The following is a 26,710-nucleotide window of genomic DNA, read 5'->3' on the forward strand; positions in this document are numbered from 1 at the left end:
CCCCAGTGGTTTCCAACAGCCCTGGCTAGAAAGACCATGGCTGCTTAACCTTGGTTCATAAACTGGCATTTTCCCACCCCAGTGGGCAGAGAGGGACAGGCGTAAAGGAGAAAAGATCCCATCTTCTCCTTTCCCAATGCCCAGCAAAGATCAGCCCCAGACACGGCCACTGATGACAGCCCGAAATCTAGAGCCTCTTGGCATGGTCCCTGATGACCATTCACCTTAGTCTAGATTAGCTGGGTTTGGCCTGGGCCTGGGCCAGGCTCTCAGAGGACAAAGGCAAATCGGATGTGGGCTCACGGTCAAGCAGAGGGACAGATAGGTGGACAGCTCCGTCCCAGTGCACCAAGGACTGTACAATATCCCTAGCCCAAGAGTAGGCAGCCAGAAAGACTTCCCAGAGGAAGGTCTGTGTCTTAGCTGGGTCTTGAGGGATGAATAGGAGTTTTCCTGGCAAGAAATGGGAGATAGGACAGTGCAGACATGAGCAACACAGCTCAGGGGCCACGCTGTGTCCCGGGCCAGGTGTCCTAGCAAAAGGTGGGCCAGGAGTGACGTATAAAAGACAGTAAGGAGTGGGCAGAGCAAGTCAGAGAGGGAAGTCTGGGTCAGCCTGGAAGAGCCTTGGCCGCGGAGCTCAGGCTGCGTCCCCAGGACAGTGGGAAGCCTGTGAGAGGTTTGGAAGGGAAGTGCAGAATCTGATTTGGGTCCAGAGGACTGCCTGGACTGTGAGAGGAGAAGGAAAAAGGTGGGAAACCAGGGGGGAAGGAGGCTGTGACCATTCGCCCACGGAGAGCTGCTCCAGAACCAGTGGGGACAGAGAGGGGCAGATTCGGGTTCTTTCTCTTCCTGACTTGGGGCAGGGTAACCTCTTGGTGCTGCAGTTCCACATCTGTAAAATGGGGATAATGGTGCCCATCGCACGGGGTTGTTGTAGGCTCACAGTAATACACGCAGAACGCCAGGACGGGGCCCAGGCACGGTCAACCACGTAGGGCGACAGCCTGGTGCCTCTCGTAGTTGGAGGCAGTGCTCAGGGAGTGTGGACAGGGTGGTCCACCCACGTTCCCAGAAGCTGGTGGGTGGTGGGTGGATGGTGATGCCGTTCACAGAGACTGGAAATTCAGACGGAGAAGTGGGGTGGGGAGGGGGGCAAGGTCTCTGGTGCAGGCCATTCTGCCAGTTTCCAGAATTGGTGAGAGGCTTCTATCCCATCTCATCCTGAGGCAGAACAGCCTGTGGCTCAGAGTGTGAACTCTGGCACCAGACCACCATGGGCCAAATTCCGGCCTTGCTACTTGATGCTGTGTGATCTCAAGCCAGTGACTTGCTCTCTCTGGGTCCAGTTTCCTCCTCAAAAGAATGAGAGGGAGGGTAGCTATGAAAATTACATGAGGGTTGACGTGACCTGGCACCCAGTGAATGCTCCGTGAGTGTACACCGCAGTAGTCAGTAGAAATAATTACTGATGGTTTATGAAGCCAGAACTGCTGTCCTGGGTTTTGTAAACTCACAGCTTGGCTCCAGCCTCCCATCCCCTGAGCATACAGAAGGCAACATGGCACCAAGAAAAGTATACGAGGCTTGAAATATTTTGTAAGAAACAAAATAATACACTTAAAGAGAGAGAGAATAGAAACCAATTAAGTTTCAAATGTGTTTCCTGGACCAGCAGCATTAGTACATGCCCTGGGAACTTACTAAAAATGCAAATTCTCAGGTCACTCCAGACCTACTGAATCTGAAACTGGGGGTGGGCAGAGCACCCTGAGCGCTTTCCAGAGTAACACTAGCCCTATCGCCCCCACAGAGCAGTGCTGGACCTAGGATGAGAAACGAACTCTTGTGTCTGGAGACACCCAGGGGTCGCTGGCCAGACAGTGGTATCTCACTAAATGAGAGAAGCCCCAGGCAGTCCCCATTTCTTTTTCTTTTTTAAGAGAAAAACGCAAATGCCTTGGAATTGGACGCAGCTGGGTTTAAATCCCAGCTCTGCCACACAGCAGCTGTGTGATGGGACAAGTCCCCTCTCTGTGAGCCTCTTACTTCATCTACAGGGTCGGGTGGGTACCCGCTCCCTGGCAGGGGTGCTGAGCAGAATAGATGAACAGACATCTGTGTAGCCCCCGGCACAAAGCCTGGCACACAGCAGGTGCTCCAGCAGGAGCCACCTTCCTTGCTCCCTGCGGCACCCCCCTCCAGAGTTCTGGGCCAGCCAAAGCACTGGTGACATCCCTAATTGCAGAAGCCTGACCTCGAGCTGTATGCACGACCTGGGGCCCACAGAAAGGAGCTACTGCTCTTGGTGGTGGGCTCCCAGCTTCCCAGGCCCAGCAAGCACCCTCCAGCGTCAGGCCAGCCCCGCCCCAGCCAAAGCAGCACAGAACCTAGGGCAGGAAAGAAAGGGGCACTTGTATCTGGGGCCACCCAGGCATCTCTGGCCAGACTGTGTTCCCTGAATAGATAGGAAATGGCTCCAGGTAGACCCCAAAATCACCACAGGCAGGAGCCCTAGGGGCCAGGTGGGTCTAGGGAATCCTGATGGCTGCACAAGCTGGTCTGCCCATGCCCCTTCCAGCTTCCCAGACCAAAGGTCCCTTCCCATTGGTGCCTCCCCACGCAGGCAGTGCCACATGCTGTCCCGTCCCTCCATCCCCAGCCAGCCATGGAACAAACCTCCGCCCTGCCTAGCCTCCTTCCATTCCAGACAGCTGTAAGGAGGAAGGGACAATCCATCAGGTCCTGGAGAGGCTAGTTTCCAGGCACAGGGAAGGTCCTTGCTGATGGAGAGTGCCACAATGAGGGTGTGAACACATCTGACCTTGCAGGGACAGTGTGTCGTGGAGGAGTCCCACTGGGGCTCAGCCCATCAGGCTATCAGCCACCCCAAAACACAGAGTATAGATAGCACCTTGGTGGGTAGCTGTTACTGGCCCACAGAACCCAGAGACTAGCCCCATGCCTGGTCCATCAAGGGGTCCCCAGGGCCTGTAGTGCCTCAGCGGATGTTTCCTGAATGACTACATGAGTGACAGACTGGGGGTTGGGGATTCAAATTCCCATTTGAGGCTAAGGAAACTGAGGGTCTGAGAGGTTAAATGTCATGTGTTGTCTCAGCTCATCTCAAATGACCTTGAGAACTGGGGTTACCATCTCCATTCGGAAGGTAAAGAGACAGAAGCTCCAAGACAGGCAACGGCTTGCTCTAGGCCACTCTAGTAAAAGCAGACTTTCTTGTACACAAATACAATCTTTCCTCTTTAGGAAACAGGCTTTGTGACCTAGGGATTCTGTCTGTCTTGTTTACAAAGGTACAGAGGGCTTCCACAGCCGCTCAGGAGGAATGGCCCGGCAGGGCAGGGCCCATGGCCCCAGAAAGGCTGAGCTTCTCCCAAGGGGGCCAGGGATGAAGAGGAATGCCAGGCGCAGTATGTGCCTCTTTGCTGCTAGAAATAAAAACTGCTGCCAGCTAAACATGGAGTAACCATGTGACCCAGCAATTCCATTCCTAGAAATATGCCAAAAAGTATTGCAAGGAGGAATTCAAACATATTTGTTCATAGCAGCATTATTCACAACAGCCAAGGTGGAAACAGCCCACGTGTCCGTCACCAGGGACGGATGGACAAATGTGGTGTACACATACAATGGAATACTACGCATCCGTAAAAAGGAATGAAGTTCTGCCACATGCTTGTTTGAGTCTGTTTAGGCTTCTGTAACAAAAGTACCATAGACCATTTGCCTTAAACAATAAATAGTTATTTCTCACAGTGCAGGAAGCTGCGAAGTCCAAGAGCAAGACATCTACAGACGTGGTGTCTGTAAAGGGCCCTCTTCCAGGCCTTCCATGGCTGTCTCCTCCGTGTGTCCGCACGTGGCAGAAGGGAGCCCCCGGGGGCCCTTTCTCAGGGCACTAATCCCACTCATGGGGCCCCACCCTCACGTCCTCATCACCTCCCGAAGGAAGGCCCCAGCTCTTAATACATCACCTTGGGGGGTAGGCTTTCAATGTATGAATTCTGGGGGGACATAAACATTCAGTCTGTACCAAAGCTACGGCATGGATGAACCTGGAGGACAGTACGCTGAGTGGAATAAGCCAGTCACAAAAGGACAACTGCTGTATGATTCCACTTACATGACGTACCTAGAATAGACAAATTCATAGAGACAGAAAGGAGAATGGAGGTTCCCAGGGGCTGGGAGACGGCGCTGGGGAGTTAGTGTTTAATGGGGACAGACTTTCAGTTTTGCAAGATGGATGGTGGTGAGGGTTGCACAACAGTGTGAAAGTATTTAATACCACTGACCTGTACACTGAAAAATGGTTAAGATGGTAAATTTTATGTATATTTTACCACATTTTTTAAATAACAAAAAAAAATTTTTTTAATGTAATATACCAAAAACCATTAATTAGGTGGATTGTATGGTATGTGAATTATATCTCAGTGAAGCTCTTTAAAACATAATGCTGCCCCAAGTCCAGCTGGCCACAGTGGCTGACCCCGCTTAGGGCACATGTGACCTCCAGTCCCCCGTAAGGGCCCAACAGTGCTGCAGGACACGGAATTGTCCTTTAGAGGGACAGGGGCATGGGAAGACAGCAGAGTCACCCTCTGAGCAGCTGGCCTGTGGCAGACAAGGGCCAGAGAACTCAGACGCTGTTCTTGACAGCTGAAAGTCTCCAGTGGAGCCATGGCCCTCAGCCCTGGCCCTGGGGGTCAAGAAAAACAAACAGTGACTCACTCGAGGCCCCCTGGGAGTGGAGTGGACTGTGCAAGACCTCATTGCTTCACGGGCCAGGGTGCCAGGAGCTGGGGCCACCCCAAAATCTTTTTGCCTCAGCCTCTGGGCTCCTCTGATGCATGAGGTCGAAGCTGAAGCGGATTCCTCAGTCCTCAGAGTCCTGTCAGCTGGCAGCAGAGGGGCCCAGGCTGTGAGGCCACTTGACGTTGGGCAGCCCGTCCGTCGCTCTATAACAGGGATGCTGGAGTCCCTGCCTCATGGGTCCACTGCGAGAATTGCGTGAAGTGGCACAGACATGTGTGTGCCATCAGCAGCAAGTGACAGCAGCAGGTGCCTGAGTGCCCACTTCTTTCTCCCGACTCAGAAGGGCTCTGTGCCCTTCCTGCAGCCTGTCGTCATCCTCTGGGTTCCAGCGCCTCGGTGCCCTTCCCTGACCAGAACAGAGCTCGTTCAGGCTCTGATGGTTTGTTGGGCACCAACCTGTGTCACTGGCCCCATTCAGGGTTTGTAGCCATGAACCAGCAGACAGGAGCCTTGTCCTCAGGGAGCTCATGTTCTGGTGAGGAAAAAGAAACATAAACACTGAAAAGGAAATAAAATAAACTAGGTAATTTTGATAAAGATAAATGGCTTGAAAAAAATCATACAGGAAAATGTGACCGAGAGTCACTGAGGGCAGGACACCTTAGATGGTGGTCAGCGAAGGCATCCAGGAAGCACAACAGAGTTAGTCATGCAAAGATGTGTGCGAGGAGAGCCCCAGGCAGCAGGGACAGCTAGTGCAAAGGCCCTGAGGTAGGACGAGGCCCGGCAGGTTTATGGAGCAGAAGTCGGAGCTCAGAGGGGGAATGGGTGGGAGGTGGAGCAGTGTCAAGAGCCTCCTTCCTCACGGGCTGCGCGCCGGAGTGACCGATCCTCCTGACTTGCCTGGGACTATCCCACTTTCAGCACTAAAAGTCCCAGGAAACCCCTCAGTCCTGAACACAGTGGGATGGTCAGTCACCCTAGTGCCCACCCCCACCCCGTATTCCTTGGATGTGCCAGTCCAAGCACCCTCGGCCCTGCTGTGGGTTACATGACCTCCCCTCAGGAGACAGATCTGTTGTCCTGCCCTGAGGAGCAGGAGTCAAGGTCCAGGGCCCAAAGGTCAGGTGGCCTCAGAGCGGGTGGTACACACTGAGCGGCGAGCTTTTCCCTGAGTGCCCTTTCTAAGTTCATGCCCCCACTGTGCTGGCCATGCTCCAGAGGCCTGCAGCTGCCTGGCCTCACCTGCCCTTTTCTAGGGGCCTTCTGAGTGGGTCAGTGTGGGGCTTTCGTCATGCAATTTATGAGGAATTCTCATGAAAATCAAAGCTCACATGAACGACTTTTAAGTTCAAAGAAATAAAAAATAAAAAGCCTTCCATTCTCTGAAAGCAGTAAATTCCAGCCTTCATTAAGCTCAGGGAGATACACTGGGCCATGTGTCCATGATTAAGGCTTCAGGCAAGAGGAGAGTTGAGGAATCTGGTGTCTTCGGGATGTGCTATTTCCGTGCGCCTCTGTGGAGCCTGTGTTCCAACAGGGAACAGGAGCCCAGGAGATGATGGGCTCTGGGGAGGAGCTGATTCATGCTGGTTCAGACCTGGATCTCACACAGTCCCAAAGAGTCGCTCCAAGCACCCACCTCCAACCACCCAACACCAACTACACACAGCCTGTGCCCCGGATGTACCTGCCACCTGTGCAAGTACCAGCCGTTCAGCTGTCAGCGTCAGGCACAAACGTTCTTTGTATGCAATCCCCGTCTTGGCCTGGGTGCCAGCTCTTTCCATAGTCAGGTTCACCTGAGTCAGCCTCTACCCTCTGAGAGCCCGAGAAAGCCCTCCTCCCTTTTTCTGGAGTCCTGCCCCACCCTCCCTTCCAGTCTAGGCCAGCTGGCCAGTCAGGGCCTCTTTAGCCCTCAGAGGTGTTCTCATGGCCTTGAGCTCCGTGGAAGGTCAAGGCCTGGTCTCTCTTGTCTCTCTGAGGGGATTTTCACTCTTCACTGAGTTTCTCAGCCCTCCGTCAGCTTCCTGAGCCATGGGGAGGGGGCTCTGCCAGGCCCGAGAAATTGCTTGGTACTAGTCTGCCTCAACACAGGGTACCCACGTGCCTGATATGTGTCACTCAGGAAGACCCCTCAAGTAGTTCCTTGAAGTCCCCACTCTAAAACACAGAAACCCTGGCAGCCCCACACATACCGTTCACCGAAAGCCTTCTCCGGGAGCCCTTTCACTCGGATCCCAAAACCATTCCACCCACCCTCATCCCCTCTACCGTGTTCTTCTTTCAGGCCCTTCTTTCTGGTGCCTCTGGGTGAGACAGTCCACCTTTCAGCTCTGGTGCCTACACCATGGTCCATTTCCCCAAAAAAGAGGCACTTGGGAGGGCAGGCCCTGGCAGGCCTGGCCCCACTCCTGGCTCCTGACTAGCTCTTCAACTAGGACAGGTCACCTCTCCTTTGGGCCTCAGTTTCTCTTCTGTTACGGGGCCAATCATATCCACATCTCAGTTACCAGCACACACACCATGGCCTGTCTCAGCGGTGGCCTTTCCCCAGGCTCGCTGAGCACACCCTCCCAGACTCTCCCTCCAGGACCCTTACGAGATGGTTCTTGGGTCTGGTGTGCCACCAGCGTGAGTCGTGGGTCTGGACTCCTTGATCCCATTTTAAATGCTTTATTAAAGCCCCTCCTGACTCTGGAGAGGAACCAGTAGGAAAGGGCAGGGATTTCGGATGACGTGAGGAGGGCGTGGCTTGGGCGTCCACTGCTGCTGGCGGTGTGTGGCCTTCAATTCAATATTTAATTCACGGACCCCGGAGCGCCATCTCTGGGCCCCTTCCTTTTTGTGGTTCTCAGTATATTTTAAAAAATAGCAAATGCCAAGAAGTGGTTATAAAATTCGTGGACTATTTTAACCGTTCACCTTCAACAGGCGTCTTCCTGTGTGGAAGGCGGGCTCAGGGTGTGGCAGCCGGCCAGGGGCCACCCTGCACGGTCCCACTCACTACCAGCTCTGTGTCCTCACAGGGTCAGTTACTCACTTTGTGCCTCAGTTTCTCCATCTATAAAATAGAGATAATAGTAGCCTTCCTCATGGGTTTGATGTGAGGAATATATGAGTTAATACCATGGAATCAAGATTACTGCCAAACATAAAATAAACACTCAATAAATGGTGGCGCCAAACTCTTGTTTTTATTAAAAACTGTCAGGGGCCACGTGGCTGTCCAGTACTGTCAGCTCCTTTGGAGGCAACATCAGTGTCCACATATGAGGCCCTTTGTGGACGTGAGGTGAAGGCTGCCTGCTAGCCCACCTCTCCCCATCCCCCCATAGGCTCTTTTCATTTGGTCACTGAATGACAATGTCCTAGCAGGCTCTCCAGGTCTGGTCATTGGGGCAGTTGGGGTCTGTCACGGGCCTGGACAACCATCCTGGTTTCAAGCAGACCTTTGCCCTACAACCCCAGCAGCCTGTGGCATTGTTTTTCCAAATTGCTTCAGGACCTTCCAATAAGCAGCAGGGTTCAGCGCCATTAGACTCCCTGCAATGTGGTAGGTGGTGAAGGACGAGCTATGGGGTCATAAATCCCTCTGGAATGAGCTGTATTTGCTGAGTAAGAGGGTGTGATTTAATTCCCAGGGGACAACATGGCCCGAGGTGCTGGACGAGCAGGGCAGCCTGCCAGTCAGCCAGCCTCTGCTGATGTCAGTGCCCCCTCTAGACGCACTATGTCCCCAGACCCACCCAGAGGCAGGCACAGACCTGCCTCCCTCCTCCATGGGCTTGGTTAGGCCAGGCTGGAAATGAGCAAAAAGAACCGCCACAAGATTGTCTGAAACTTGTAAGACAAAATGACCTAGGAGGATATTTTAATGATCTGATCTTGGAAACAAATCCAGGGATCTCTCTGCCTTCCTTTTCCATTCAAGGCGTATCCCCACGATGGCTCTGGGGCTCCAGGCAAACTCCGGGAGCGCCAGGCTGAAGGTCTAGAGGATTCAAACCACCTGACCCCCACTGCCCGCCCAGAGTTCTGGGAGGCGGGTCTGATAAAAGGGCCTCTAGTGCCCACGAGGACCAGTCTGAAAGCTGAAGGAAGCTGTGGACACATCCTAGGATAAAAAGAGGTTGGCTTTGGTCACAGTGGCTGACGAGTGCAGATCATATTTTAATGATCTGATCTTGGAAACGGCCCTAGAGTCACACAGACCTGGGTTAATATCCCGGCTCCGACAGCATCACTGTGGTCTCCATCAGATTGACCTGAGCTCACAGTCTTACTCTGGCCCCTGGTAGCTGAGAGCCCTGGAAGCATTTCCTGTTTTGCTTTTTTTATTTGTAGTGAAACACACGTAATTTAAATTTGCCATTTTGAATTGTACAGGTCAGTGGCATTAAGTATATTCACACTGTTGGGCAACCATCACCACCATCCGTCCCCAGGACTATTTTCATCTTGTAAAACTGACACTGTCCCCATTAAACACTAACTCCCCATTCCCGCCTCCTCCATCCCTGGCAGCCACCATTATACGGTCTGTCCCTGTGAGTCTGACTACTCCAGGTACCTCATATAAGGGGAGTCATACAGCGTTTGTCTTCTTATGACTGGCTTATTTCTTTAGCATAATGTCCTCAGGTTTATCCGTGTTGTAGCTTGTGTCAGAATTTCCTTCTTTTTTAGGGCTGAACAACATCCCACTGTGTGTATATCCATGTTTTACTTATCCATTCACCTGTCAAAGGACATTTGGGTTCTTTCCCCCTTTTGGCTGTTGTGTCTGGGAGCATTTCTTGACTTCTCTGAGCCTCAGTTTCCCCAATCTTTAGGGGGGGAAAGAGTGGAGAGGGATTAAAGCACTTTCCAGAACTGTGTATAGATTCTATTAGATAAACTGCACAAAAGACCCTGCCCTTCAGGGCTGGCAGGAGGGAGGAGTGGGAGCAGGACTCGGGAGGGGGGAGAACGGGCAAGCTGTTCCCTGCAAAGCGAGTCTGGGGTGCTGTGAGCCCAGGGTTGTGAGAGGACAGGGGATAGGCAGACATTGCCAGAGGAGGTGTCTGACAGAGACTGCTGGGGTTTGGCCCCCCAGCCCCCACCTTTGGAGCTGGCAGTTTGCGTGAGTTCTCCAGCCCAGCCATAGATGAGATTTTCATGAGTTAGAAATGGTTCCATTTTGTCTGGCGTGGAACAGAGCTTGAGAAAACCATCGTCCGTCCTCCCTGCGGTTGTTTAATGTTCAAATGGTCGTCACAGGCATCCAGAGCCATTTAGCAGCAAGCTGGGGCCCTCGCCAGTCTTGTATGCCCGAAACTTCAGGAACTCTTTGAGAAATACCATTCCCAGACCATTCAACCTCTGCATCCTGATCCCCAGGTCCACAGACGACAGTGATTAGGGACATGGGAAATCCCCAGGCTGGCCTTGACCTCGTGGTCTCAAGGGCAGGGCAGGGTGTAATTGAGCACCTGGACTCAAACCCTGCCTGCAAAGTTACTGAGGTATAAGTGCTGTGTCTCCGGCTTTACCCTTGTTGGGGGACACACAAGAACATATTAGGGCCCCAGATCCTGAGGGCCAGAGGCCCCTCCAGCCAGTTATTTCTTAGAGTCCCAAATAAACTCCTCTTTTGTGCCCCCAAACTGGTGTGTCTTCTGTCAGCTATTGTGCAAGGCAGGTGTAGTTGCCACTATCCCCAAACTTTTATCCTCATGTGGATTGGAACCTAAGGCTCAGAGAGGTTGAGTAACTTGCTCGGGGTAAACAGCTTCCATATCAGTCATTTCTTTTCCTCTCCAATACCAACACCCGCTTGTTAGTATCTGTTGCCTACAGCCTCTGGAAGGAAACTTCACAGATGCCACTATGGCAGCACCCACTGTGAAACACTGTGGTCCTCCAGCTGCCAGCCCCTGACCCAAAGTCATGGGGTCCCAGGCAGAGGTGGGCAGAATGGCCTGAGCTGGTCTTCACCACCCACAGACTCTCCAAATGGGACCGCTTTTCCGGCAGCATCCTTGCCAAGGCCTGTCCTCTCACTCACAACTTCATGAGCAAGCCAATCACGACAGACTCCAGGTGCCCTCCAGGGCAGCCTTAGTGTCCAGTCCGTGCTGGCAGTGGGAGAGGCTGTCTACTGTAGAAAGGAAGGAAAAGAAGAAACCCAACAAGGAGGAAGCTGTGGCGCAAACCGCCAGGCCAGGGACCTGGCTTTGCTTGTTTGGAGCAACATCTTAGCTACACAACTGGCGCAGCTGTCCCCAGGCAGCTGGGTCTGCAGGCCTGGCCCCCGATGCTCAGGGACAGAGCCGGGGTGGGGTGAGGGTTCCCCAGTCTGCTCTGCCGCAGGGAGACCGCCTTTCCCCTTGTCATGGCTGCCTACCCTGTGGTTCAGCTTCTCAGGCACAACTGTCCTGGCTGGCAGATTAAGAACCACAAATATCATGAAGGGCTCCCCAAGGCACACCAGCTGCATGGGCTTTTCACCTGCTTAGCCGCAGAGTTCTCCTCTGTACAGGGGATACCAGCTTCTGCTTCAAAGGGCTGTTGGGGAAATAGACAAGCTCTCTGGGTGAGCAGCCAGCCTGGAGCCCAGCAGATGCTGAACCAAGGTTGCTGCCCATAGCTGACCCTCAGTTCCTAATGATCTAGAAACTTATGAAAGAACACCTTCCTACCTTCCTCTTCTGCTGGTTCCACAGGCCAGGCCTCATGTATGCCCAGCCTCTCTGTTTGCAAAAGCAGCAGACGGGAGCCCAGCAGTCAGCATGGAACTCAGCTCTGGCACTTCCCCCTCCCAGGGCTCCCATTTTCACTAAGTATGGCAGGCCTCACCTCTGTCTTCCTGCCATTGGGGAGAACGGAGGGCAGAAAGTGCCCTTTGTCTCAATGGCCTGTGCTTATCAAACCAGGTAGTCCTGCATCTTTTCTAAGCCCAGGATCTTGTTAGATTTGACAGTCTTTTAAAGAGAATGCCAGGAAATGGTGAGGAGGGACCCTGGCCTCATTACCCATCCATTCCCTCCCTCCCTCCTTCCTTACCTCAACGAACGTCATTGGGTTCTGCCCCACACAGGTAGTTGGGGACACAGAGCTGTATGACATGCAGACTACAACTTCAGTGAGCTACCTTCTGTTAAGAGGAGGAGAAATCAGATGTGGCAGAACGGGAAAATAGGAGAGGAAGAGACTGGGCATGGGGGAAGTATTTGCCTAATGCAGAAGAAGGGGTCTCGTTGGTGAGGGGCTGATGAGAATACCACAGGACGAATCCCAGATAGTTTCTGGCTTGGCCATGTGGGTACTGGTGATACCCGTGCTAAGGTGAGAGGGGAACCCTGCAAGGGAGCATATGGGCAATTGGGATATGAATTTGAGTTTGGACACGTTGCCTCCCAATGGAATTGTCCTAGAGATGGTATGAATTTTAGATTGAAGGGTTGACCAGTTGTCAATTTGTATGTTATTCATACAGAAGCTTCCAGAATCTGGTTTAGATTGGCCCTGGAAAGGGTTCATGAGCAGCAGCCTCATTGTATTTCTCTAATTAGGCCTTTCAGTTGGGAGTGCCATCCAGCCTGCCTGGCCTGCAGACCCACAGGCCCTGGGTGCTCAGTGAAACCGGGCCCCCATCCTACTCCATGTCCCCCAAAGGCCCTGGGAGGTGGGGCCCCCCACCCTGCCTGGGAAGCTGCCCACAGTGCTACCATCTGTCCTCATCAGGCCTTCTGCCTAACCGTGCCACCCAAGAGAACCACCCAGACAAATCCATTAGTTCAGCCTCCTCAGCGAAGGCGAATGTCTTCATCTGGCTTGAGTTACTTAAACGGAAAATTTTACAGTCAGACCCAGTAATGACCATCAGAAAACCATGGTGCTGCTTTAGCTTTCGGATCCGAAAGAGCCTGCCTTACTCTCACTTGTGGTCCCCCTTCCTGACGTGTCCCACACCTCAGCCTAAGGCCCAGGGCAAGCAGCCTTGCTGAACTGAGCACGGCTTCTGTGGTCTGGCGAGAGCCCAGATGACAGCGACCGGCTCACTGGGCCTTTCCTCTCCTACAGCCAGAAGAGCATGATGCTGCCTGTGTCAGTGGGGTTCCTGTTCCCACACCCTCACTCACCCTAAAACATGTGCCCAGAGAGGGGAAAAGACCTAACACTGTGCCAGCCTGATGGTTCCCAGACACCGTCAGCCCCACACAGGAGCTGGGAGGAGATCGGATCATATGTTTTGGCCATGACAGGCCTGAAATTTTAGTGACACACCCACATGGAGATGTCAGGTTAACAGTTGGCTGTGCAGGTGTTGCAGGCCTCAGCAGAGATCGTGGACCTAGAGGCACTTCATAAGCTGTAAATCCCTTGCCAGTGTGAGAAGCTGTTGTCTGTTATGGGGATCCAGAATCTTAGCCTTACCAAGTCAAGATGACCCTGGACGATTGCAGAATGGAACTCAAGTTCTGTGTCTGGCATCAGAGAAAATCAAGGGCTATGTAACTTGCATGAATTTATGCTCTCAAAACTCAGGGGTGCATCACTAATATGGAACCTTTGACAAAGGTTCCAAGGCTATACAATGAAGAAAAGATAGTCTCTTCAACAAATGGTGTTGGGAAAACTGAATAACCACATGCAAAAGAATGAAGTTGGGCCCTTACCTTATACCTTAACAAAAGTTAACTCCAATGTTAAAAAGGCAACAAAAATAGAAAAGTTGGACTACGTTAAACTTAAAAACTTCTGCATAGCAAAGGAAACAACAGAATGAAAAGGTAACCTACAGAATGGGAGAAAATATTTGCAAACCATATACCTGATAAGGGGTTAATATCCAGAATATATAAAGAACTCCTACAACTCAACAATAAAAAGAAATCCAATTAAAAAATGTTCAGAGGGGGCCTGCCCGGTGGCTCAGGCGGTTGGAGCTCCATGCTCCTAACTCCGAAGACTGCCGGTTCGATTCCCACATGGTCCAGTGGGCTCTCAACCACAAGGTTGCCGGTTCAACTCCTCGACTCCCACAAGGGATGGTGGGCTCCACCCCCTGCAACTAACAATGGCAACTGGACCTGAAGCTGAGCTGCGCCCTCCACAACTAAGATTGAAAGGACAACAATTTGACTTGGAAAAAGACCTGGAAGTACACACTGTTCCCCAATAAAGTCCTGTTCCCCTTCCCCAATAAAATCTTTAAAAAAAAAAATGGACAGAGGTTCTGAATAGACATTTTTCCAAAGAAGATATACAAATGGCCCACAGGTATATTAAGGCCACAATAAGATATCACCTCATACCCATTAGGATGGCCACTTTCAAAAATAGAAAAACAGGGCTTGCCCAGTGGCTCAGGCGGCTGGAGCTCCGTGCTCCTAACTCCAAAGGCTGTCGGTTCTATTCCCACATGGGCCAGTGGGCTCTCAACCACAAGGTTGGCGGTTCAACTCCTCGAGTCCCGCAAGGGATGGTGGGCTCCGCCCCCTACAACTAAGATTGAACACAGTACCTTGAGCTGAGCTGCCTCCCGGACAGGCTCAGTTGGTTGGAGCACGGACTCTCAACCACAAGGTTGCCAGTTCGATTCCTCAACTCCCGCAAGGGATGGTGGGCTGCGCCCCCTGCAACTAGCAACAGCAACTGGACCTGGAGCTGAGCTGCGCCCTCCACAACTAAGATTGAAAGGACAACAACTTGACTTGGAAAAAAGTCCTGGAAGTACACACTGTTCCCCAATAAAGTCCTGTTTCCCTTTGCCCAGTAAAAATCCTAAAAAAAAAAAAAAATAGAAAAACAGAAACTAACAGATGTTGGTGGTGAGGATGTAGAGAAATTGGAACCCTTGTGCACTGTTGGTGGGAATGTAAACTGGTGCAGCCACTATGGAAAACAGTATGGAGGTTCCTCAAAAAATTAAAAAATAGAATTACCATATGATCCAGCAATCCCTCTCCTGAGTATTTATTAGAAGAAATGCAAAACACTAATTCTAAAAGATACCACACCCCGGTTTTCACAGCAGCGTTATTCACAATAGCCAAGAAGAGGAAGCAACCCAGTGTCCATCGCCAGATGAGATGCATGGATGAAGAATATATGGAGTATCCACACAATGGAATATTAGCCTTAAAAAAGAAGGAAACTGTCACTTCAACAATGTGGATGAACTTTGAGGACATTATTTTAAGTGAAATAAGCCAGTCACAAAAAGGACAAATACTGCGTGATTCCACTTATCTGAGGAATCTAAAATAGGCAAACTCTTCGAAACAGAAAGTAGAAGGTGGTTGTGAGGGTTGCTCAGGGAGAGGTGAAAGGGGAATTGTTCAATGAATAAGGAGCTTCAAATTTTGCAAGATGAGAAAGCTCTAGAGACCTGTTACACAACGTTGTACATATAGTTAACACTAACATACTGTACTCTTAAAAATGATTAAAAATGTTAAATTTTATTTATGTGTTCTTGACGACAATTTTTTAAAAATTTAATTGCAGACTCAGGGGTGCAAGAAATAGCATGTTTCTAATTTTTTAATTTTGTTTGACCAACCTGATCTCGAGCCCCCAAGGCTAGCAAATTCATTCTCATCTCACCCCCAGGCCCATAAGGTTTCAGGGTCTAAAGTAACGTGGAAGGGCCCCCTCCTGGTCCAGATGAGTCTCTTCTCTCTCTCTCTTTCTCAGGCCTTCCCCCTCCCCACTCAGGGTTCCCCCTTAACAAAAGTCAGAAGGTGCTGCCAACCCACTAACCTGCCTCTGCCTTTCTGCCCTGTCTCAGTGAGCACTGCTTAAAAACAGGAGAAGGAAAAAGCAAAAACACACACATATACACACTAATTTTTCAGTGAACCATCCTGCCTCAGACCTGATTCATGACCAGTCTGTCTGTCTGTGGTGGTTATTCTGGAAATTGGAGTGGGGCGGGGGAGGGGGGGTTGCTGCCAGTTAAGGTTGACTTTTACAATAACTGACAGTGCTTTGTAATACAGCCACAGCCCAGAGCCTGGCGTGCGGTAGGTGGGCAGGACAGAGAGAGACAGGTATAAAGTGCCACTTAAATTGCAGTCTTCACTTCTGCACCTTTCCTCTGGTGCCTGAGAAAAAGGAAAGAATAGGGCATAGTTCAACTGAGAGGGAATGAAAACGAGGCTGGCAGAAGTGAAAATGGAAGGCCAAGGGGCACCAGGGATGTGTGCAGCGAGCTCCAGGAGAGGCCGTCCTCTCCCAGGCCAGGGGGGCTGCGTGCTGGGCCTGGACTTCTGACTGGGGCAGTGAGCCGGTCAGTGTGTCCTTACCCAGAACTCTCTCCTTCGGGTCATGGCGACCAACAGGGGCAGAGGGAGAGAAGGCAGAGGCAGGATGGCCCCCATGATTCAGAAAGGCTCAAAACGTGCGGATGGAGGACTGGATACTGAAAAGACTCCGCATGGGTGTGCACATTATTTGCAATAAATCATGAGAAATGTGTAAGCATCTCCCTCAAGCTGTGGGAGGGGGCAGTGCCGAAGGCTCTAGCCAGCGAATAGAGGACAGTAGACAGATAAGATAGTGCCTGTTAGCGAGCTTAGGCATTTGAAATGCGATGACAGTGTCTTCATGTGGTGTGTTGTCTCTGCTGTTTTATTTTAGTGGATATTGAAAAGCATTGGTCAGGGCTTTCGTAAGGTAACTCCCACCCTCAGCTTTGTATTTCTCATAACTCTGAAGTTCCTCAGCTGCAAACTATTCTACCTCCAGTTTCCAAGTAGTAAATCTTTATGATTGGAGTTTCCAGGTAGTCAATCTTTTTGATTGGGGAAGGATTGTGAATGGATAAATGAACAGGTAATTGAATAACTGCATGAGTGATTGAGGGGTGAGAGCACAGCCTACAGGGGAGGGTCCAGGGGAGCAAGGAGGAGGAGAGGCAGAAGGAGTGTTTCTCCCCACTCTTCTCCCCTCTACCAGCCAGCATGGTGGTGGGCAGGCTGCCCCCCGGACGCTGCTGCGGGCTGGGTGGGTGGGCCAGCGGCCGGCTTGTTGTGCCCAAGCCCACTGGCTTCCCTTTTTAATGAGTCTGTCTTTGTTTTCTTGTCTAGGTCCCCCTGGACGGCGTGGCAAGCCTGGAAGAAGAGGCGATCCCGGTGAGTCCCAGGTTTTCCTATTTCCTAAACCTAAGCCTGGAAGTCTTCCCTGGGCCAGGGACCTGGCTGGAAGCGCCAGGGCCTGTACCACCCCATTACTCAGGATCCTTGGTCCTGGGTCAGATCTTCCCCTCCCTTCCAACTGCAGCCACTGTCCCCGAAGGCCACAGGCCCAGTGCTCAGTACTGCTTTTCCTTGACTTCTTGACGTCACAGTTCCGGAAACTGTCCCCTTTATGCCCTTGGCACCCCCCGAATCTCATTATCATCCTCAGAAACTTCAGTCCCTGGTCTCCCACTCTGAAACAGCCCCCTCTCTTTGTGGGAGCTGATGATTCCACCCTCCCACATCCCTACCATGGGTTCCTCAACATCATGCGACAGTTCTCCTGTGTGTCCCCGTCTCTCCCCAGACGGAGCCTGGCCTTCCCTTGGCAGAGGCACCAGGAGGAGACTCCTTCACCTTCCTTCCAGACAACCTGCAGGCTCACCTATTCTGCCACCCCTCCTGCCACCTTCATTTCACTCAAAACACACTTGCTCTGCCCACCCCCTTGCCCCGATGCAAGAAGTTTTCCTCAGAGGCATCCACACCCCCTGCCGCTGCCCTGGCCCTTACACCTCACCCTCCACTCATCCCAGCCCCTCCAGGCTCTTTTTACTGTCACTCCACTGACATCATCTTGACTCTCACTGTTGGCCACCCTCACCCCCTACCCAATATTCCCAGTTTCAACTCTAGCCTGTATTTCCTCCAACACCCCTGACCTCTTTCCTTTTGCCTTTTCTATAGGACCCCACTTACCTCTTAAATGAATCTGGCCTTGGCTCTCTTCTTCCTTTTCTCCCACCCCTGTGGTTTCAGCTCCCCATGACACTGACAACGTCCCCCTCCCTGACTCCAGCCAAGTCGTCTTCTCTGGGTCCGGAGTGTGGTCATGGCCCCACTGAAGCCAGCACTTCCCTCAGCCTGCTCTCCCCCAGCTCTCCATGCAAGTAGGAGACCCCCAACCACCCACTTCCCTGTCAGACACCTGGGCACCGTCCCGGGTCCCTCTCTCCCCTTTCCAACACCAAGTCCCGCTCAGTCTCCTCCTCAGTACATCGCAGACCCGTACCCACTTCTCCATCCTCACCAGCAGAGTTCCTGCAGCTCTTCCACTGTGTTCCCACCTCTAGCCTCTTCATGGTTGTCTGAGGCCCTCTCATACTGAGCCTGTACTCCTGCCCAGAATGTCATCTCCTCTACGTGAACTCTTACTGCAAGTTCATTACTCTTCGTCCTTTAAGTCTAGCTCAAGCATTTCCTCAAAACAAGCCTTCTCTGATTCCTCTGGCTGGGGGCCGTCACCTCGAGTCTCCAACCCTCAGCACAGAGCCTGGCACAGAGCAGGCCCCAGGAATATAAATGCACAAACAGTAAACGAATGAATGAACACATGCTCAGCCCCTAAGCAGCTTCACAAGGAGGGCATGGTGGTGACGCCCACCACCAAGAAGACCCCAAGCCTCAGAATTTTATCCCTAGCACTGGGCACGGGCTTCCTGCCCCCTTTATTGGACTGCATGCTTACATTATCTAGTTCCTTCTGTAGAGGCCATCCAGATAATTGCTAGAGTGCAATGGTAGGAAGTGCCATCGTGGTTCTCGGTGTGCTTTGACTTCCAGAAGCTGAAGGCTGTTTTATGTCTGATTGCTGTGGCTTCCTTTACTCTACATTTTATGTGTAATCACCACACACACACACACACACACACACACACGTACACAAAACCAGCCTGCCAAATACACACTTCATCACTCAGTTTTCGTTTCTATCCCCATAAAACCTTTCATTTGTCTTTTATTGTGAGCTGCTGATGTATATTCTGGTGGGAGATGAGGAACACATAGAGACTTTTTTTATGACAAAATAATATTACTCAATTTACTCAAAAAACTATTAGAATTATGATTCCAGTTTACAACAATCTAAAAACCAAAGAAGCATAAGGACTTACTGGGTCACTGACCCTATACTGAGTCCTTTCAAGTTCTTCATCTCGTGATCCTCACAGAGCCCTGCAAGATAAACATATGGCATTAGCCCGATTTTGCAGATAAGGAAACTGAGGTTCCAAGGGGAGAAGTGTCTTGTCTAAGGTCAGCTGCTGGGCAAGGGGTGGGCAGCACCTCTTCCCCTTCCCATGCAATGTCTTGATTCTCTGCCTGTCAGAGAACGCTGTGAGCAGCACAGAGCAGATGTGTTCCTCTCTGATTAGCTTTGACTGGACCTAGTGTTTATTTTTAGATAGTTTCACACACATGCACATCCTGGCTTTGGCAACTTCCCTTGTAAAACCAAGGCTTTTTCCTGTGTCCCAGAGAGAAAGGCTCTTTTTGCCCAGTGGGACAGGGTCTGGCTGAGATGCCTTCCTGCTGCTGCTGCTGCTGCAGTCCTGCAGATAGCTGAGCCTGCCTGCCTGTGGGAATGCGTCCTCTCTAGCTCCAGAGGGAGCCTTTGCCTGGAAAATGCCTTCATGGCCCTGCAGTGTTTATGTGTCTCTATCATAATAGAATAGATTTCTCCCCCCACCCTCACTGGCCCATTTCTCAGCCAGGGAAGCCTGGTACTGCTCTTGCATTCTGGGGTCCTCTTTCTGGGGACCTTTGGCATGATCCCTTCTCCTTCCAGACCCCGCCTTACCCCAAGAGCATCCATCTCTCTCCCCTGGCTTCCCCTGCCTTCCCGTGGCTTCCCCTGTCACCCCCTGCTTCCCCCAGCCACAGATACCTCCCTCTGTCCCAGCACTTCTCGCACCTAGTTGTGCTGGTCTGCTCTAGATAGTCTTTCTCCTCCACCAAAAGCATGGGTTCCTCAGGGCAGGAGCTGGGGCTGGACACCCAGGCACTCAGGCGATGATCAATAAATGTTTGTGGACAGGAAGGAGGGGAAGGCGGAGGAGGGAGAGAGAAAGGAGGATAAACGTTAAGGAGGTGGGAAGAGACAAACATGAAGCGATCAAATGCTGCTTGGCTGATGCCTGTGCTAAACCTGCAGAGACAAATGGAGTCACTCACCAGGTCTCCACAGCTCCCAGCCATTTCAATGCTACAATTTTTTTTTTCACTCCACCCTGGCCCCCAAGAAACCCTTTCTAAAAATCCAGTGGAAGAAGCACTTCTGGAATGGTGGATTGAGGACCTCTGAAATTCTGTTCCTTCGTAAAAACAGCAAAAACAAATTGGCCTTTCTGAATTATGGAAATTAATGAAAGGCTTGCAACAATCCAAGAAATGTTTGTTCAAGAAAAACATGTGAACCTTTCTAAGAACTACAATGTTAGTAACATTTTAACTTGCCTATCTCCTCAGTCCGTAGTACCCTTAAAATACCATCAGCCTTGCAACCACAGTACCTGTGAAAAGCAGCAGCCACTGGAGGAGGTAAACAGGCTTAAAGCTCCCCAAATTCTAACTCCCTGAGAATTGTCACTATTTGACCCGACTTGCAGCTCCCTGAAAAAGTTTGTACACATGACTTGTCTTTATTGAACCTGATACAGAGCTTGCTCATTGAGAAAAGCCCTATCTCCATAGTGCTTGTGCAAAACACTCAGCAGCAATTGTTTAGAATCGCAGCTGCCTGAGGTAGTGATATCAGTTTGGAGCGAACAAGAAGTTGACACAAAAACTTAAACAAAAATCTAGGCAATAAGATGTCTAAAGGGGCTTTGCAAAGCACCAACATATTCCTGGGGATCTAGAAGGCACATACATGTGCAGGGCTGTGTACATGTCCAGGAAAGACCTGAGAGAGCCTCAGTCTCTCACCTCTGGCTTACCTTGAGGCTTGCCCAAGCAGGCAATGAAGGTAACAGCAGAGTTATAAACTGGCAGAGCACTGAACTTGTACTCCAAATACACAAAGAGCCGCTTGGCAAAGAGTAGAAAACTTAGTGGATCAAGACATTAAAGGAAACCTCTAGATCTATGCTGATCATTAAGTTAACCAAGCAGAGAATTAAGTAGCTGCATATGACAAAGAATACACACTAGAGATTTAGTCCAGGAAAACCCCTAAACAATAGAAAAACAATAACAACAAATGACAACAACCACAGATCCTGAAAAGGAGGCACGGAACTTAATTTCCATAGTAGCCACATTAAATTACTTTACATGCCCAGTTTTTAACAAAAATTATGAGACACAAAGAGATACAAGAAAGTATAGCAATAAGAAAGGGGAAAAAGCAATCTATAGAAACTGTCTCTAAGAAGCCCAGATGGACTTACTAAACAAAGATTTTATATTTCCTGTTTTAAATATGCTCAAAGAACTAAGAAAACCATGTTTAAAGAATTAAAGGAAAGCCCAAGAATTAATGTACCACCAAATGGAGAATATCAATAGAGAGAGAAAGTATAAAAAAAGAACCAAATAGAAATTCTGGAGCTGTAAAGTACAATAACTGAAATGAAAAAAAAAAAAAAAAGTCACTAGAGGAGCTCAACAGTAGATTTGGTCTAGCAGAAGAACGAATCAGCAAACTTGAAGATAGGTCTTTGAGACTATTCAGTCTAAGGAAGAAAGAAAGGAGAATGAACAGAGTCTGAGAGATCTATGGGGCACTATAAAGTGTGCCAACATACACATAATATGGGCCTTAGAAAGAGAGAAGAGAGAGAAAGAATCAGGAGAATTATATGAAAGAAGTATAGCCAAAACCTTACCAAATTAAAAGAAAAATATTAATCTACACATAAGAGAAACTCAATAAATTTCAAATAGGATAAAGTCAAAGAGATTGACACCTAAGCACATTATAGCCACATTGCCAAAAGCAAAAAATGAAAAGAGACTTTTGAAAGCAGTAAGAAAACAATAACTCATCACAGAAAAGGGATCTTCAATAAGATTAATAGCTGATTTCTCATCAGAAACCATGAAAGCAAAGAGGCAGTGGGATGATATATTTAAAGTGATTTTTTAAAAATATGTCAACAAAGGAATCTATAGCCAGCAAAACTATCCTTGAAAAATGAAGGAGAGGAGATCCAGTCAAGAGGGCAGAGTAGTTAAATGCTGTGCTTACCTCCTCTCATGACCACATCAAAGTTACAACTAAACTATAGAAAAACCCTCATTGAGAATTACCTGAAGTCTTGCTGAACCGAAGCCCTGCAACTAAGGACATACAGAAGAAACCACCTCAAGACTGGTTGAAGGGGCAGAGACGTGGAACAAGCTGGCTCCATACTGATATGTGACTATTAAAAATTGAGAGGGATATCTTGGCTGTGGAGGTGCCCCCCCCTCAGAAGAGCAAGGGGTCCTAGCTGCATACCAGGCTCCCCAGCCCAGGGTTCCAGTGCTGGGAAGAAAAGTCCCCATAATATCCACATGTGAAAACTAGTGGAGATGGTGGCTGTCTGAGACTAGGGGGGCTGCAGTCCCAAGTGATCCTCTTAAAGGTCCCATGCACAGACTTACTGACAGACTCACTTGTTCTGAGCTTCAGCACTGAGGCAGCAACTTGAAAGGTGCTGGGGACATATGGAAAGGAACTGAATTGTCTGACTTCAGGGCAAGGGCTGGAGGGGCAGCTTTCTCTCAGACAGAAGTGCTGGCAGAAGCTATTGTTTCTTTGTTGAGCCCTCCCTTCTCCCAGCATGCAGACACAGATGGCTGCCATATCTGAGTCTCCATCAACCTGGCTAACACTGTTCATTCACCCTGAGACTGAGCCCCAGCCAAATTTTGGGCACATCCAAGGCATTTCCAAGGGCTTTTCCATACAAACAGCTGTCTTGGCTCATGCTGTGGACTTTCCTAAAATCTCTCAAAGATTCACAAAACCCAAACAAGCAGCATCTGGCTTCAGTGTGTCCTGTACCTCTGGCTGAGCAGCCCTAAGCCCAGCAGTAGGAACAGCAAGCCTTGGTTCGTGGCTTGGCCTCTCGAGGCACTTCCAAGCCCAGTGCAGGCAGCAACTATCTGTGGATTGCTTTGTGGTTCATGCCAGGGCACATGCTGTGGCTGAACTTGGCCTGCAGTGGGGCCCCTCCCAGGAGGCCCCAGGGCTGGCTCTCCCAGTGGCCAACTTCAGACACAGTCAGTGCATCACTCAGCCACCTCCAGGGAAACCTAAGCACACTAAAAGCACACTAAGCCGGCACCAGAGCCCTGCTATATTGAATCCTGCTTTTCAGGATCAGCCCCTGAGCAACAGCTCCTCCACTATAGTTATAGCCATTCCTTACAACCAATCAGCCCCAGGGTCTACCCCTCCCATTGATTCGCAAACAGCAACCAAGGCTCACCTACATCAGGTGGGCACACACAACACACCCAAGGGACACACCTGGAGTACTCAGCTCAGGTGACCAAGGAGCCCCACAGCACATCTACTACATGAGGCCACTCTAAGACCAGGAGGCATAGCAGCCCTATCTAATACATAGAAACAGACACAGGGAAGCAGCCAAAATGGGAAGACAAAAAAAATGTCCCAAATAAAATAACAGAACAATAACAGGGGGGAAAAAAGCTGAACAAAGTAGAGATAAACAATCTACAGATGAAGAGTTCAAAACACTGGTTATAAGGATGCTCAATGGACTCAGGGAGAACTTCAACAAAGAGATAGGGAACATAAAAATGGTGATAAAAGACATAAAAAGAACCAGTTAGAAATAAAGACTACAATAACTGAAATGAAGAATATATTATAGGAATCAACAGATGAAATGAAGCAGCAATTTGGAAGGTAGCAGAAAATACCCAATCAGAGCAGCAAAAAGACAAAAGAACCCCAAAAAATGATGATAGTTTCAGGGGCCTCTGGGACATCAAGCATACCAATATTCACATCATAGGGGTACCAGAAGGAGAAGGGCAAGCGCAAGGAATTGAAAACCTATTTGAAGAAATAATGACAGGAAACTTCCCTAACCTGGTGAAGGAAATAAACATACAAGCCCAGGAAGCACAGAGAGTCTGAAACAAGAGGGGCCCACACCAAGACACATCATAAATAAAATGCCAAAGTTTAAAGACAAAAAGAGAATCTTAAAAGTAGCAAGAGAAAAGCAGTTAGTTACTTAAAAGGGAGCTCCCATAAGACTGTCAGCTGATTTCTCGACAGAAACTTTACAGGCCAGAAAGGATTGGCAGGAAATATTCAAAGTGATGAAAAGCAAGGACCTAAAACCAAGATTACTCTACCCAGCAATGCTGTCATTTAGAATTGAAGGACAGATAAAGAGCTTCCCAGGAAAGAAAAAGCTAAAGGAGTTCGTCAACACCAAATCAGAATTACAAGAAATCTTAGAGGGACTTCTTTAAGATGAAAAAAAAAATCAAAAATATGAATAATAAAATGGCAATAGCTACATATCTATCAACAATTACTTTCAATGTAAATGTATTAAATGTTCCAATCAAAAGATAGAATGAATGAATAAGAAAACAAGACGCTTACATATGCTGCCTACAAGAGACTCACTTCAGATCAAAAGACACACACAGACTGAAATTAAAGGAATTAATTAAAGGAATTAAAGGAATAGAAATAGAAAAAGAATATAATAGAAAAAGATATTTCATGACAATGGAAATGAAAAAAAAAAAAAAAAACTGGGTAGCAATACTTATACCAGACAAAATAAACTTTAAAACAAAGTCTATAAGAAGAGACAATGGAGGACCCAGTGAATTCCACTTCTGGGTATTTATTCGAAGAGACCCAAAATGCTACTTCAAGGGGACATGTGCATCCATATGTTCATTGCAGCATTATTTACAGTGGCCAAGATGTGGTGGCAGCCTGGTTGCCCATAGATGGATGAATGGATGAAGAGTAGGTGGTACATATGTACAGTGGTTGGCCATGGAAGGGAATGGATTCTTGCCATCTGTGGTGGCATGGATGGATTTAGACGGTGTTGTGCTGAGTGGAGTATGTCAGACAGAAAGATGATGAAGTGTGATTTTACTTTGATGTGGAATCTAAAGAACAAAATAAACAAACAAACAAAGCAGAAACAAGCTCATGGATACAGAGAATATTTTGAAGGCTGCCAGACAGGAAGGGTTATGGGGGTGGGTGAACAAGGTGAAGGGATTAAGAAGTACAAATTGGTAGTTACAAAATAGTCATGGGAATGTAAAGTAAACATAAGGAATATAGTCAATAATATGGTAATAACTATGTATAATGCCAGATGGGTACTAGACTAGTCAGAGGAATCACTGCTTAAATTGTATAAATGTCTAACCACTATGCTGTACATCTGAAGTTAATATAAAATAATATTGAATGTCAACTGTAATTGAAAAATTTAAAAAGGAGGAGGGAGATGAAAGGGAATAAGAGGTTCAAATTTCCAGGCATAAAACAAATAAGTCCTGGGGATGTAATGCACAGCACAGGGAATATAGTCAATAATATAGTGATAGCACGGTACAGTATCAGATAGTTGTTGGACTTATCATGGTGATCACTTCTTTAGGTATATAAATATTGAATAACTCTTGCATATACCTGAAACTAATATAATATTGTATGTTAGCTATATTTTTAAAAACTCTTTTTAAAAAAAATTTTAAATGAAGGAGAAATTAAGACATGCCCAGATAAACAAAAATGGAGAGAATTCATCACTATCATACCTGACATACAAGAAATACTAAACAGAGTCCTTCAGTCTGAAATGAAAGGACATTAGACAGTAATTTAAATCCACATAGAAATACAGAGCTTCAGTGAATGTAACCACATAGGCAAATATAACAGACAATAAAAATGTATTTTTATTTGTAATTCTTTTCTCTATTCTGATTTAAAAGACAATTGCATACAGCAATAATGATAAAACTGTTGGTGGGCTTATAATGTATAAAGTAATAAAGTAATATAAGATAACAAACAGCTATATTGGAGCAAAGTACTTGTATACAATTGAAAGTAAATTGTTTTTAATCAAAACTTGATTATCTTAAACTAAGATGTTAATTATAATCCCCAGGACAACCACTAAGAAAATAGCTCCCGGGCCCGCCAGGTGGCTCAGGTGGTTGGAGCGCCGTACTCCTAACACCGAGGTCGCCGGTTTGATTCCCGTATGGGCCAGTGAGCTGCGCCCTCTACAGCTAAGATTGTGAACAACGGCTCTCCCTTTGGAGGTGGGCTGCTGTGAGCAGCCGAAGGTCGGAATGAGCTTCTGTGTGCTGCAGTGGGCTGCTGTGTGCTGCCGTGGGCTACCATGTGCTGCCATGGGCAGCCTGTGGCCATCGTGAGTGGCCGGCAGCCAGTGTGAGTAGCCGGCAGCCAGCGTGAGCAGCCAGCGAGAGCTGCCGTGAGTGGCCAACCAACAACTGGTTTGGGGGGGAAGTGCAAGGCTCATAACACCAGCATGGGCCAGGGAGCTGTGTCCTACACAACTAGACTGAGAAACAACAGCTTGAACCGGAATGGAAGCAGGGGAGGTGGAAGAAAGGGGCAAAAACAAAGAAAATAGCTCCCAAAAATAGCATCAAAAAAACAAAAGTACAGTAGTACCTCGGTTTTCGAATGTAATCCTTTCCAGAAGACAATTCGAGTTCTGAAACGTTTGAAAACCAAGGCACGGTTTCCCCATAGAAAATCATGCAAAATGAATTAATCCATTCCAGACCTTTAAAATCAACCCCTAAAACTGCAAACTTAGCATGAATTTTATTATCTAATGATACCATAGATCCATAAAATTTACGGCGTTCGTAAACCAAAATGTTCATCAATGGAGACATTTGAAAACCAAGGTACTACTGTATTAAAATGG

The 26,710-nt window shown here is 48.8% G+C and overlaps 1 protein-coding gene across 1 annotated transcript in view; it reads left to right on the forward strand.

The window, feature by feature from the left end:
• The window catches only part of COL23A1 (collagen type XXIII alpha 1 chain), a 319,451-nt gene that overhangs the window by 238,023 nt on the left and 54,718 nt on the right, over positions 1 to 26,710 (forward strand). The window contains exon 3 of the mRNA XM_033096768.1: positions 16,860 to 16,904. Within this exon, the coding sequence (XP_032952659.1) occupies positions 16,860 to 16,904 (45 nt within the window). The remainder of the gene's footprint in view (positions 1 to 16,859; positions 16,905 to 26,710) is intronic.

Source organism: Rhinolophus ferrumequinum, chromosome 24 (genome assembly GCF_004115265.2).
Source record: "Rhinolophus ferrumequinum isolate MPI-CBG mRhiFer1 chromosome 24, mRhiFer1_v1.p, whole genome shotgun sequence".
In the NCBI taxonomy this organism is placed as follows: Eukaryota; Metazoa; Chordata; class Mammalia; order Chiroptera; family Rhinolophidae; genus Rhinolophus; species Rhinolophus ferrumequinum.